The sequence below is a fragment of the Archocentrus centrarchus genome, chromosome 6 (genome assembly GCF_007364275.1).
Source record: "Archocentrus centrarchus isolate MPI-CPG fArcCen1 chromosome 6, fArcCen1, whole genome shotgun sequence".
Taxonomy (NCBI): domain Eukaryota; kingdom Metazoa; phylum Chordata; class Actinopteri; order Cichliformes; family Cichlidae; genus Archocentrus; species Archocentrus centrarchus.
The window spans coordinates 15,000,862-15,013,224 of NC_044351.1; the positions used below are offsets into that span (position 1 = coordinate 15,000,862).

The 12,363-nt window shown below is 40.2% G+C and overlaps 1 protein-coding gene across 4 annotated transcripts in view; it reads right to left on the reverse strand.

Moving 5' to 3' along the window:
* LOC115782359 (neuronal cell adhesion molecule-like) overlaps positions 1-12,363 on the reverse strand; it is a 77,496-nt gene that overhangs the window by 22,153 nt on the left and 42,980 nt on the right. For 2 of the 4 annotated variants that reach the window (XM_030732503.1, XM_030732501.1), the window contains exons 3-8: positions 5,161-5,316; positions 2,775-2,880; positions 2,055-2,248; positions 1,561-1,683; positions 973-1,143; positions 387-443 (exon numbers count right to left, since the gene is read on the reverse strand). In XM_030732503.1, coding sequence (XP_030588363.1) covers positions 387-443; positions 973-1,143; positions 1,561-1,683; positions 2,055-2,248; positions 2,775-2,880; positions 5,161-5,245 — 736 coding nt within the window. In that variant the 5' untranslated portion in view covers positions 5,246-5,316. Of the gene's footprint in view, positions 1-386; positions 444-972; positions 1,144-1,560; positions 1,684-2,054; positions 2,249-2,774; positions 2,881-3,442; positions 3,455-5,160; positions 5,317-12,363 lie in introns of all 4 variants that reach the window. The other 2 variants (XM_030732500.1, XM_030732502.1) reach the window with 2 other exon arrangements.

Below are 12,363 nucleotides of genomic sequence, written 5' to 3' on the forward strand. Positions count from 1 at the left end.
CGTACAAGAAATTCAGAAATTAAGACCGGAAACAAAAGAGAATTTTGACATGCATATTTTTACTACAAGGAGGTAATTGGTTAATTCAATGTCCAGAATAAATTTTAAGAAAGAGAAATCTGATTGGGTAGAGCAGGAGTTACAGGATGAATATACTTGGATTTGTGGGTTTGAGGGGTAGAGGATAGTGGGTAAGATGCAATTCCCAGCTCCATGTTTGGAATAAGCACTAGAGGGTGCCAGATCTCACCCCTTAAAATAATCTGTATGATTGGAGAAACTCTCAGGGTTGATGGGTTGAAGGGTTGAAGGGTTAGCGTTAGTGGGTAAGAGCTAGTATGGAGCTCTAAATTGGGGATTAAACACTAGGGGGTGCCATAACTCACCACTAAATAAATCAGTGTCATTGTAAAAAGCTGCCATTGTGTCATTGATTGCATCCACTGCAACACAACACAACAGAAAAAGAAAAACAAAACAGAAAGAAATCACACACACCACAAGTTGAAAACATCATGACAAAGAAAAGCACACAATTGGACAACTTAACATGACTGTACTGGAAAAAAAAAAAATCAAAGAACAAAAATTCACATTAAAAAAAAAAAAAACTGCAATGAACTAATTGTTGCCATAAAAATCTAGTGCAGACAGCCTGTCGTCATGTTAGCTGAGATGAGAGCAGCCTTTGTTGTTGGTGGTGAATGTGTATGCAGAACATATTACAGAAGTAATACTGAATGTCTGTTTGGCAGATAACCGCGAGAGCGCCAACAATATGTCTTTTCAGTGTGGCAGTCCCCGAGGATGCCATCATAGATAGGAAATGCTCTTTTCCTCCTACGCCATCATGCCTGCACAAACTACCATAAACGAACTGTACAAGCATGCACACACATTACTCTCTCTAAAAGTCTCAGTCATGCTAGGTCGCAATGCCTCGAGCTGTATCGCACACAGAGTAAGACTTACGGTTGAGGACCCTGACAGTGATGGGCTGTTTCTGCTGGATGGTTTGTGTGTGTGGGAAGCGGGCGTAGCAAATATAGTCACTCCTGGTGTCGACTCGGCGAACATTAGAGAAGTACAGGTCACCGTTCAAAGATTGAGACACCCTCTGGCTCTGAGGTAGCTTCTGAAAGTCTGAAATGCACAGCATCAAATTCACATTAATCAGAGCAGTGTTTGAGAGAGTGTAGGTTATGGATGGCAGCTGCACGATTCTGTATTTCTTCCAAAATTAGGTCTCAGTGCACGTAATGCATACAAAAGTCACATTTTGAAATGCACATCATCGGGCTAATGCTAGTTGCCATTCAGTTTTTGTTTCTTATGGAAAATTTTTGGGAATGAATAGAAATCAATAAATGGAACAGTAGAAAAATATGTTATAATTTCAACATTTCTAACAACCTAGCTCGCAAAAGGAAACACAGCAAAAATGATTTGTTGTAAGAGAGAACAGGTAATTGAAAAATAAATCAGTAGCTACTTTAACTGAAATGCTTATTCTTATACATCATGGTACCACAAAGAAACATGTGAGATCATGTTGCTCACTGTTGTCCATCCAGAATATGATGGGAGGGGGTAGGCCTGCAGGGGGGCGACACGGCAGCACTAAGGACACACCCTCCTGAACCACAATTGGCTTGATTTTCTCCTTTGACCACAGGGGGGATCCTGCAACGGTTGGAGAATATCATCATCAAATCATAAACTGGCATGAATTATGGGTTTCTAATGGACCATAGCTTGCATGACGACTGCACTGACAAGGCAAGATGAGAGGGATGATACCTAATTGAATAAAAATATGGAAGTGGGGGAAATACAAAGGTTCAATCACCGATATTTACTATTTCAACCTACAAAATAAAACATGCACCTTTATACAAACAACTTTTACCTTCCAGGAGTGCTCTTAAGGTGGAAAATGCAACTTAATTGTTAGAAAAAAGGGAAGAAAGGAGGTGACTTTGATGAGATACACATGACAAAATGAAAGAAGAGTAAAGTGATTTTAAAGAAATGATACACCAGACTTTACTCACTGGACTGTCTAACAACTATATTGTTGGAAACAGCAGTTCCGTGTTTGTTTCTCGCTGTGCACTGGTACACCCCCTCGTAATTTTCAGCCCGCTCTCTGCTGATATCCACCACCAGAGTCCCAGACTGCGGCCTCATGTCCACACTGGGATGATTCTCGATGTCAAAGTGGGTCCCGTTTCTCGTCCAGGAGAAACTAAGCGAAAAAGCAGACAATTATCGTAACAATGCAGTTAATTTTAAGTGACCACTGAAGTGAGATATGATAATCTGGTTAATTCTGATAAAAAAAATAAATAAATAATGCATCAGAAAACCAATTTTCCCAATTGGCCCCTTGATTACGCCTGAATTTTTACTTTAACATAAACGTTTCTAATCGTGTTCTTTAAACAAGTATTTCAAAAGATTTGGTTGTCCAAACTCTTCTGTATTTGCCAGGCTTGAATTCTTCAAAATTATGTTGCATGGTTACATATAAAACTCGTGTGGGGTTCAGAATAAGCTGAAGTAAAGTTAGGTTAACGGGCTAAGGGACTTGTTTTATCAATAAGGTTTCTTGCAAGTTCGATTAAACTAGAAGTTTATTGTCATTCTTTAACTGAACTCCAAGAAAACCTGCTGTCAGCTGATAACTTTTTACAGAATTTTGGTTGAATCCACACCTGGGGATTTTTTTTTGTTGTTGTTATTTCATCCAACACCAATTCGCTGATTCCTACCTGGGATGTGGTTTTCCCTTCGCCTCGCAGTGGATTATAATGTTCTCTCGTGGGTCGACGATGTAATCTTTAGGGGACTGGTAAGTGATGGTCGGCGGCTGCGGCACTAAAGACGACCAGAAAAAAGGGTGATATTTAATCAGGACCTTTACTGCATAAGTAAGCCTTTTTTTTTCTGCTGCTGCATTGACCACACAAGCAGTCATTACCAATCACATGCAGACTTAGCATACTGAATAAAACCAGCCGGCTGTTTGCTGACAAACAGAAAAAGCTCTCAGAATGTGTGCAGGCAGAAAGCTCAGGTACATTTCCTTTTATTGCAATGAGCCGATGCCTAATGTATTCCTGTCAGTGCCGGGGAGATAAGTAATGGACTGTGACAAAACAAATGATGTAAGAACTCATGCTGCTTGCAATATTGCTTTATGGAAACTCTACCACTGCAGAAACACACAGAACAAAAACAGCAAACAAAGAAACACAGAAACCAGTGCATGCAACATGCCAAGTCCACTCTAAATCACACGCAGTGCCCTATAAAATAAATCAGCCCCCAATGTGATTGAAAAAACATAATGAACAGCTAGATAAAATATGATCTTTAGTGCTCAAAAACAAACGGCAAGCTCAAACTCATCAGTGAATTCAGTTTCTTTGAGACTTACATCCTTCCAGAACTTCAGCAAACAAGAAAGGAAACATAGTGACAGTAAAAAGAACCAGATGTTAGTGATGAAAAATATCTGCCTGCAATATGTATGCCTCATAACAAGGGCTAGCTCTCCATTGAGGAGTGCCAGCCTCCGGTGGTCAACCAAATGCATAGAAGCCACAGAAGCTTCAGGCTGAGGCGCTAAAAGTTGGTCCTTATCAGTCACAATGAGCACACTGAAACAGTGTTAATCTACAAACCACACTAGGCAAAAAAGTATTTCCTTTACATGTATAAAAATTCATCTCAGCTCAGTAATTGGTAAATAGACTAGATTAGACTACACTGTAAACCCGGATAAGTTGAATCTACTTAAAAAAACCAAGGTAACTCGTTGCCTTAATTTTTTAAGTAATGAAACAGTTTATTTAACTCAGCCTGTTAAGTAAGCACTACTCCATATCCAATTGACCTAAATTGCATGTTCTAATTGACCAAACCTATCTTTTATAGTTCATGAAAAAATAAAATATCTTTTGATCAATCAAATCCCCCTATCCTTTTTCATGGTTGTGTGGGGGTGGTGGGGGCTGGAGCCTATCCCAGCTGACAAGGCAGTAAGATGCAGGGTACACCCCATACAGGTCACCAGCCTTTGCAGGGCTGACACAGACAACCATTCACACCTGTGGGCAATTTAGAGAGACCAATCAACCTAACTCCAGTAACTGCATGTCTTCAGATTGTGGGAGGAAACCCATACAGACACAGGGAGAACATACAAACTCCACACAGCAAGAGTCCCAGGCTAAGGTGGAATTGAACCCAGACTATCAGATAGCTACTCCAGCTGTGAGGCAGCAGTGCTAACCACCACACCACCATGCTGCCCAGTAACACAAATATTTTTCACAGTGTTGAACTGTGTCTGTTTAAAATTTGGTAAATAAACATGCTAAAACTCAGCCCTGCTGAATGCTGGTACATTAACATTTACAAATAACATTTGTCCATGGAACAATAAAAAACTAAACGAGAGAACAAAAACCAAATGTCTACTATTCCAAACAGCGAGAGGCCTGGGCCAAGCTGGAATTGAACCCAGACCTTCCAGATGGCATTCTACCTGTGAGGTAGCACTGCTAACCATCATGCCACCATGCAGCCGCATGTTAATCCATTCTGTTAAAGCTGGTATAAACTATATTTTTAGCAGGTGCAAAACTTAATGATATTAAGTTGTTTGAACTCAAACACATGATTACAATAAGATAGACCTTCAAAAAGTACAGTCTACTCACCATTAACAAGTAATGTTCACATTCTAGGCAATTTTAAGTAATATGAACTCAATATTTTTAAGTGGAATCAAAATCTGGGTTTACAGTGTAGACCAATTGGACTAGACTAGAGCTAAAATAGTTATTTGATTGGGAAAATAATTATTTGATAGCCAATCTTCAAGTGGAAACACCATTTTTTTTTTTATTTCAGATGGATGTGTTTGATATTTTGGTTTGCTAAACCTGTGAAAACATTCATTAATGACAGATTACAATGACATATCTAACAGTCTGAAATCAAAACAAATTTAGGTACTTGGTTATCAAAATGGTTGATCAACTAACTGACTTAACGCACAACTACATATAACCCCGACACCCTGAGATCAGTCCGTTTTTGGAGGATTTGAACATGTTGCTGTATGCAGTGTGTGATCTGTTGTCTTACGGTCTAGTGGGACCTCCAGCGAAGTGGCAAGGTGTACCAGGAACAGCACGAGCAGTGCTACATCCATCCTCCTCCTCTCCATCATCACGTGAGACGCAAAGGTCTGCCCCCAAATTCAGCGACGCACCGGCTCTGAGGACACGTGCACATTCACAACTACAAGTAGAGAAAAGAGAAAAACAAAAGCAAGAAAGATGCTTTTAGAGACATGAGGACAGATTACTGGGCTGAAGAGCACATCCAGTTACTGCAGCTATCAGTCACATACGGAGCTCGTTCTATTCTGGTTATGAGTTAAAGAAAGAGAGAATGAGCGAGAGACACATATAGCTCTGACCACAGATTGATGTTGGTTACCATCCACCGCAATTTGCTTGAAGCTATCTTTTTGATCTAGTGCATTCCAATAGGGACCGACGGGTCCCACATGGGTTCATTTTGCTGGGCTAATCACTGCCGTGGCCATGATGCCATTAGGCTTCTCTGCCATATCGATCACATCAGCTGGCAGATGGCATGCCAAGGGACAAGACGAGGGGACACTCACTTTACTTTCCATTTAACTCGGAGCTTTATCAATGTGATTGACTGACTGGCCGAGCCAGCAGCAAAGTGATCTGAAATGAGGTCAGATTTTGGATTGTGAACCATCATTCTTTCATGAGACTGTTGTAGTGGGAATGTCATATCTGACAAGACAGATCAAAGATGTCTGACATCTCTGTTTGTTGAGGACAGTTGCTACAAGTCCAACAAGAGTTCAGGTTAAGCTGAGGTGACTTGCTTCCATGAATGGGGGTTTTCTTTTGTTATGCAATTTTATCAAATCATGCCTCCATCACAGCACATGTGTTGAGTGGGCTACAACTGATTAGAAAGCAAAATAAAAATGTATTTAACTTCACAAACCACAAGACAAAAATTATCACTTGCTGCCAGACAGCTCACTGTTGCCATATTACACCTTGAACCAAACAGAGGTAATTACCTTTTTGAGGCAGAGCATAAAAGAAGAAGAAGGAGAAGAAGATAATGTTCAAATATTGAAGTAATCAAAGATCAGAATGTGGCTCAAACCTCAGAGAAATATAAAAAGCAAAAGGTCAAAATGACTGCTCAGTTTAATCCATATTAATCTGCATAATTCAGTGCTGCCACAAAGAAATTAAAAGTATTTTGTATGAATGTGAGCGAAGCACTGAAATGATGAGTGAAAAGAATAAAGAAGAGGAGTCGTTTTCTGGCGTTTAATAACTGCAGTCTGACCTGTTTTTAATCTTGCTTCTCTGCTTGTCTTACCCAAGGCATCCACTGGCACACTATTAAAAATGTCACAGCTTAATTTAGAGCTCAGGCAGACTAATTTGCTGCATTATCACAAAAGTACACTATCACATTCAGACTGTTAACACTGGTTATTGTATGAAAAACCTCTAAAGGCGGAGCTTCACATGTGTGCTGCACTTCTGCGTGGAGCGTTGGGCAGGTCATGGCTGGAGATGAGGTTACGAAACCGTGTCTAGGACCAGAGGCTAGATAGCCAGGCAGTAAGACCTGGTCTTCCTTGGGGAACTGATGTATTTGTTAGTGCTGCCCTAGAGTCACAATTCAGTGCCAGCCTCAGAGCCTAGTAGCATGGGAAGAGACCAAGGCTAATGTCTGCTGCCCCCAGCTTCAACTACACCTCTCCTGGGAAGGCCTGTATTATTCGCCTAGGGTAGCCAATCAAACTGCTGTCTATACCCCGGGCAGCTCTGGCTTGGGATTTGACACAAAAAGATCCAGAGGGTCATTTCATCAAGCCAACTCGCAGGCTGCAGGCAATGGTGCTGAACCTGTGCATTCTCCTTCCTTCAGTATTTATTTTCAACTTGTGCTAGAAATTTATGATCAGATGTTGTTTATGCAAAATCCATTCATGGTTATTAGTAAGGTGTTACACTGCAATCATTTTGCACCTGAACTGAGGCCAAACAGAGAGTTCTATAAGGTGAAGTAAAAACAGCCAGCCTGTGACAGCAAAAGAATAAATGTGTTAATTACACATTTTTATGGTGAATCCCCAATAAACTTTGAGATTCTTATCTGGAACGGAGCCAAGGATTCATCCTGGATTCATTTCCCAATTTAATGAGGTGTAGCAGCTCAGCTCCAGCCAGTTTCCCTTTGTGCACACTATACATGTGTGTGCCTGTACTTATCTGAGTGTATGTGTACACTATATGTCTGTATGCTATAATTATCCCTGTGAGCTGCAGTGATATAAGGCCAGCTCTCACATCCCTCTCACAGCTGAGCGACTGTGGAAATTCCATGTCATTCAACCTGAAAACATCACTTAGAACATAAGTTACCAAAAACTAGCCACAGTTTACCCTGTTCAGATGAATCTGTGGAGTAAAGCCTTCACCTTGCCAATGTACCACGAGGCAAAAATTTGCATTGTATTTTGAGCTTAAGCCAAGGCAGGCCTGCATCTTAAAAAAGAAGCCAGAGCTGAAAACCATTTTCTCATCTCAGCTTACAATTATTCAAGGTGAACCCTAATCGCAAAATATCTATCTCTATTGCTGGACCTTCCTATGCACCCTGTGCTGACAGAAGCAAGAAGGCCAAAGTCAATAAATCTCTCTTGCTGAAGCTCAGATAAAACCTCAGTACTGTTTGGAGTGCTGTGCCAAAAGCCGTCAGATGGCTGATAACGTCGAAAAGGAAATGGTCTCTTAGACAAAAACACAACAGATTGGTAAGGGCACTTCCAGTGAGGATTTTTCACTCTTTTTCATGTACTGTAGATAAGGCTGAGGAGGATTTGGTGAACTAAGCTCACTTTGAAAAGTCAACATAATAACTGTTCACTACGAACCTCACGATGACGACCTCCAGTGTTTTAAAAATGGTGACTGACTAATGTATGATTTTTAAGGCCGATACCGATATTTGGTGAATTCAGAATCCAATGTAATTTTTTTTCTATCAGGCACACAAAAAATCAACAGATTTCCCTAATAGTTGTTATGAGTAGTTATTTATGAGTCCATACTAAGATAACATGACAGTGCAGTTAAAAATAAACTTGCTTTATTTCTACAAAAAAATTGTGGATTACTCATTTATGCTATTCCTGCTCAGATCAGCTGATTGTTGCATTTATGGTGTTCCAACGGGGAAGTTGCAGAGTGCCCTCTGGTGGATAAACTACGCAAAGTCAATACTAACATATTTGAAGGGTGTTACTCCCGTCTCTACTTTACCCTTTTAAATTTCCATGTATCAGCCATTATAAATGCTAATAACAATAATATGGGCCAGCCGATAGGTCTGTTAAGTAAGTAATTTTCAGTAACTCTCTTTCTATACTACTCCACAGAAAAAATCCACAGACCCTATTATGGGCCATTTATGAACAGTTTCCTTCAGCCAAGCTACCTATCACCTATCAGGAGGCTCATGCTTATGACAATCCCACAGGCTGGTAAACACTGGTGGAGCCTCCTTCTGCATTTGGTTGGCACATGTAGTTCAGTAAATGGAAAAAAGTTCCTGCATGAATTGGATCATGATTTTTTTACGTGCATATTTCTAGTGAGTTTTTCCAAGTGTATTTTGTGGTGCTTTAAACACCACAAGGCAAGTCCCACTTTGTTCCATTAGACCCAGAAGAAAGCAGATATCTCAAAAAGCAAAAAAGCAGAAAAAAACAAACTGTATTATATGACAATACTTAATCCAGACATGTTAATGGCTGCCTGAAATAGTTACAAAAAAAGCCAACATAGCTGAACACTTGGTTCACAAACAGCCAGCTTTGTTAAGTGATTGCAAGAAAAAAAAAAAATTAATGAGCAAAGCTAGCGTTTAAATACCGAACAAGCTAAGTAGCTTCTTCAGTAAAAATTGATGTCAGCAAAGTGAAAGGCTGTAATGTTAATTACTGTCTCCGACTACATGAGACCACCTTCGCTCATGACTTGCTTTTCATTTTGTCAACACTCCGCTCTGTAAAAGCTGCATTGAGCCGTCTGCCTCTCATTCATCCAGCCTCTTCAATTACTCCATTGTCATTTTCCCATGGCCAGCTACTTCACCATCCCAAAACTAATTGGTTTTGTGCACATGTCAGATGTAGCACAACACACACACGCACGATACAGCACATTCACACAGGCTGTCAACTGAATGTGAGGGTCAGGACGTGTCTCAGCACACAGATAGAGGTGACAGGGGCACGAGGACTGACAATGGAAGCAGGCCACAGTGTAAATGAATTGCAGTCAGTGTGGAAAAATCCCCTCACAGCAACAGATAATAGTACATCATATGCCTTATGCTAATCACCTGCAAAGATATTGCCACTGTCTGTGCCAAACATTAGTGATGCAATCCTGCAACCCTGACAGAATCACAACTATTGCATCAGTACTGTACAGTTTTAACATCTATGATGAAAGACTAGTGTTTCTCTCATGCCAAGCACCCTAATTAACTCCCATAATCAGCGCTATTGATGGCTCATGCAATCGGGGGTTTGTGAACCTCGGTATGGCCTTAATGGAGCAGCAGGGATCCCCCACAGATGCCTGAATGGATGGGGGTGGAGGCGTTATTATGATGTGAACGACTCCATACTCAGGAAGGAGGTGATGAGGAAACTGATTCGGTTGGAAGCGTTTATTTTTCTGAGATTGCCGGGTGCTCGGTGCCTGCTGTTCATGCCTTGGGCTGCATGTATTTCTCTGTGCTATTAGACATCAGGAGTGGAGGAGCGGGGTGGGGTTACTGGTAAGATAATGAGACAGTCCTTCATTGGTCTCAAAGTTGGTGAAATCGCAGTCAAAGGAGTTTAACAAAATAGTAAGGTCTCGGCAGATTATAATATAATATAATATAATATAATATAATATAATATAATATAATATAATATAATATAATATAATATAATATAATATATTATAATATAATATAATATAATATAATATAATATAATATAATATAATATAGTTTATTGCTTTGTTTCCTCAAGCTATAGATTCACAGCTAATGTACTAAACAGGAATAAGCAGTGATACGATTCATAGCAACGATGAATGAGGTTGAATGTTCAGTGGATTTGACTAATACCTCTCACGAGCCTTTTTTTAGCAGCTATAGGACCACAACAGACATTCCATGAGCCGGTTTCAGTGTGCGTTTCCCATAATCTTCTCATTAGCTTTTGTAATTGAGGGAGTGAATGCAAATAATTGGTGTGGTTAACATATGAATTGGGGTCCTGTTGTTCAGCGAGACCCTGCAGCCCAAAGAACACACCAGAGCCCTTGATCTGGACTGTACAATGCCAGACAATAAAACATCTTCAATCATGTGATTCACTGTAAAGATGCTATTTGCATTCAGCTCTCTGGCCAAAACTAGAGTGGTTTTGATGCGTCTGCGTCTCATTCACATAAGTAAACAAGGTTCTGTCTATTTATATTAGTAATATAAACCACTTACATGTGATGTGAACACTAATTTTGCAAACTGTAAACTTAAAGTCTAGTTTGGGATTGGAGACTACAGGCAGAAATGACCTAATGCAGGGTGAAATTATAGGATGTGTAGGTTCTTGTATTTGTCATGTAATCTCCACCTATGTTTTGTAAACCGCTGCATCAATTCTTTCTTTTACAAACTGCTTCAGGCAAGTCATCACACTTCATGGAGGAGCTCGATAAATCTCTGGGGCAGGCCTTTAAAGTTACAGGGCTTTGTTTTTTTAAAACTCCACTGCCTATCAATATGAAACAACTCTTAATTCTAATTGGCATCTGCTACTAATACAACATGTCCGGCAATTTGTCTAGTCTACCTCCTTTCAGAGCGCCACACATTGACATTCACTAAGCTTGCTCGCCATACGTGCCAAAAACACTTCAGGATTCCCTCGCTGTTTCCTCTGCCTAAATGCTAATCAGAGACAGCGCCGGCACTTCTGAGGAAGACCGCCTCTTTAACATGCAGATGGAAGCAGCACCACTAGATGAGATGGTGCCGTTAACCCCTCGGTGGTCTAAGTTATCATAGCTTATAACCCTAACGCCACCTTAGCTCTGTATTTTAGGGAAGAGTCAAAACTGACTTTTTTGCAAATAGCTTTTGATGTATATCAGTTACCTTCATTCCTTTTTTTAATTCCTGATTGCCAAGACTTGGGAGAAGAAATTAATAAAAACAAAACTGCATATTCTAATTGCCTGGGGCTGGGATTAGAATTAGGGTTAGAATTGGGGCTGATAAAAAAGGAAATCCCTGCATGTTGAATAAGAGCACTGTGAAAATAAGTATTTCTTTTATCTATGCATTTAGTTGTTGAGTCACATTATTGGTGCATTTCCTCTGGAATGTGTAGAAAGCCCTCTCCTTAGGAAAAGTACTGGAGGAAAATTAGAGGTCTTACAATTTTTTCACTGCTTCACAATCTAGCAAAAAAAAAAATATTTTTTAAAAAAGTTTAGCAGATAAGACTTAAAAGTTCATTTGTGGCATCTGACTTGTACATGAGCTCAGCTACTGGTGGCACTTTTAAAAAGCATGGATGAAACTGAGAACAGGTGGCAAAGCAACACAAGAATGAACGAGCAGATGCATACTGGAACTTTATGCAAACGCTGATCCATACACTGTAACTACTTCATAAAACTCAATATCCCCAAATAGTTCTGTTTGTGCAGAGTGAGACATAGACATCCGCCTTATTTATGTATCTTCACAAATTGTGGACAGAGCTTGAGTATGCCGGCCCCTGCCACATGAGAGTGTTATGCGTGAAGCTATTCATATGCTGAGCAGACGTTCATTGTCATGAGCAAATACAAGAAGAGTGGGTGGAATGCATGCCGACTGGCTCCTTGAATAGCTAAAAGAACTGTTAAAATCCTCATACAACATCACAAGACAAACTTTGGCCACAGAGACAAGGCAGCTTTGAAAAAAAAGTAATCAACAAAAACCCTGTGGGAAGAAATCCTGTGAGCCAGCAGACAGAAATTTCCATGCATTTGTGGTCTCAGACAAATGCGGCTATAAGAGTTGCGCAATTTAATCCTCATAGTTCAGTTGAGCAAATGTGGAAAAATGTTTTCCAGCTAAATATAGGGACTGTCCGTACACTTTTCAGCAGAGCAGAGCCACTCAAACCTGCACTCCAAAAGGGCACTCTGT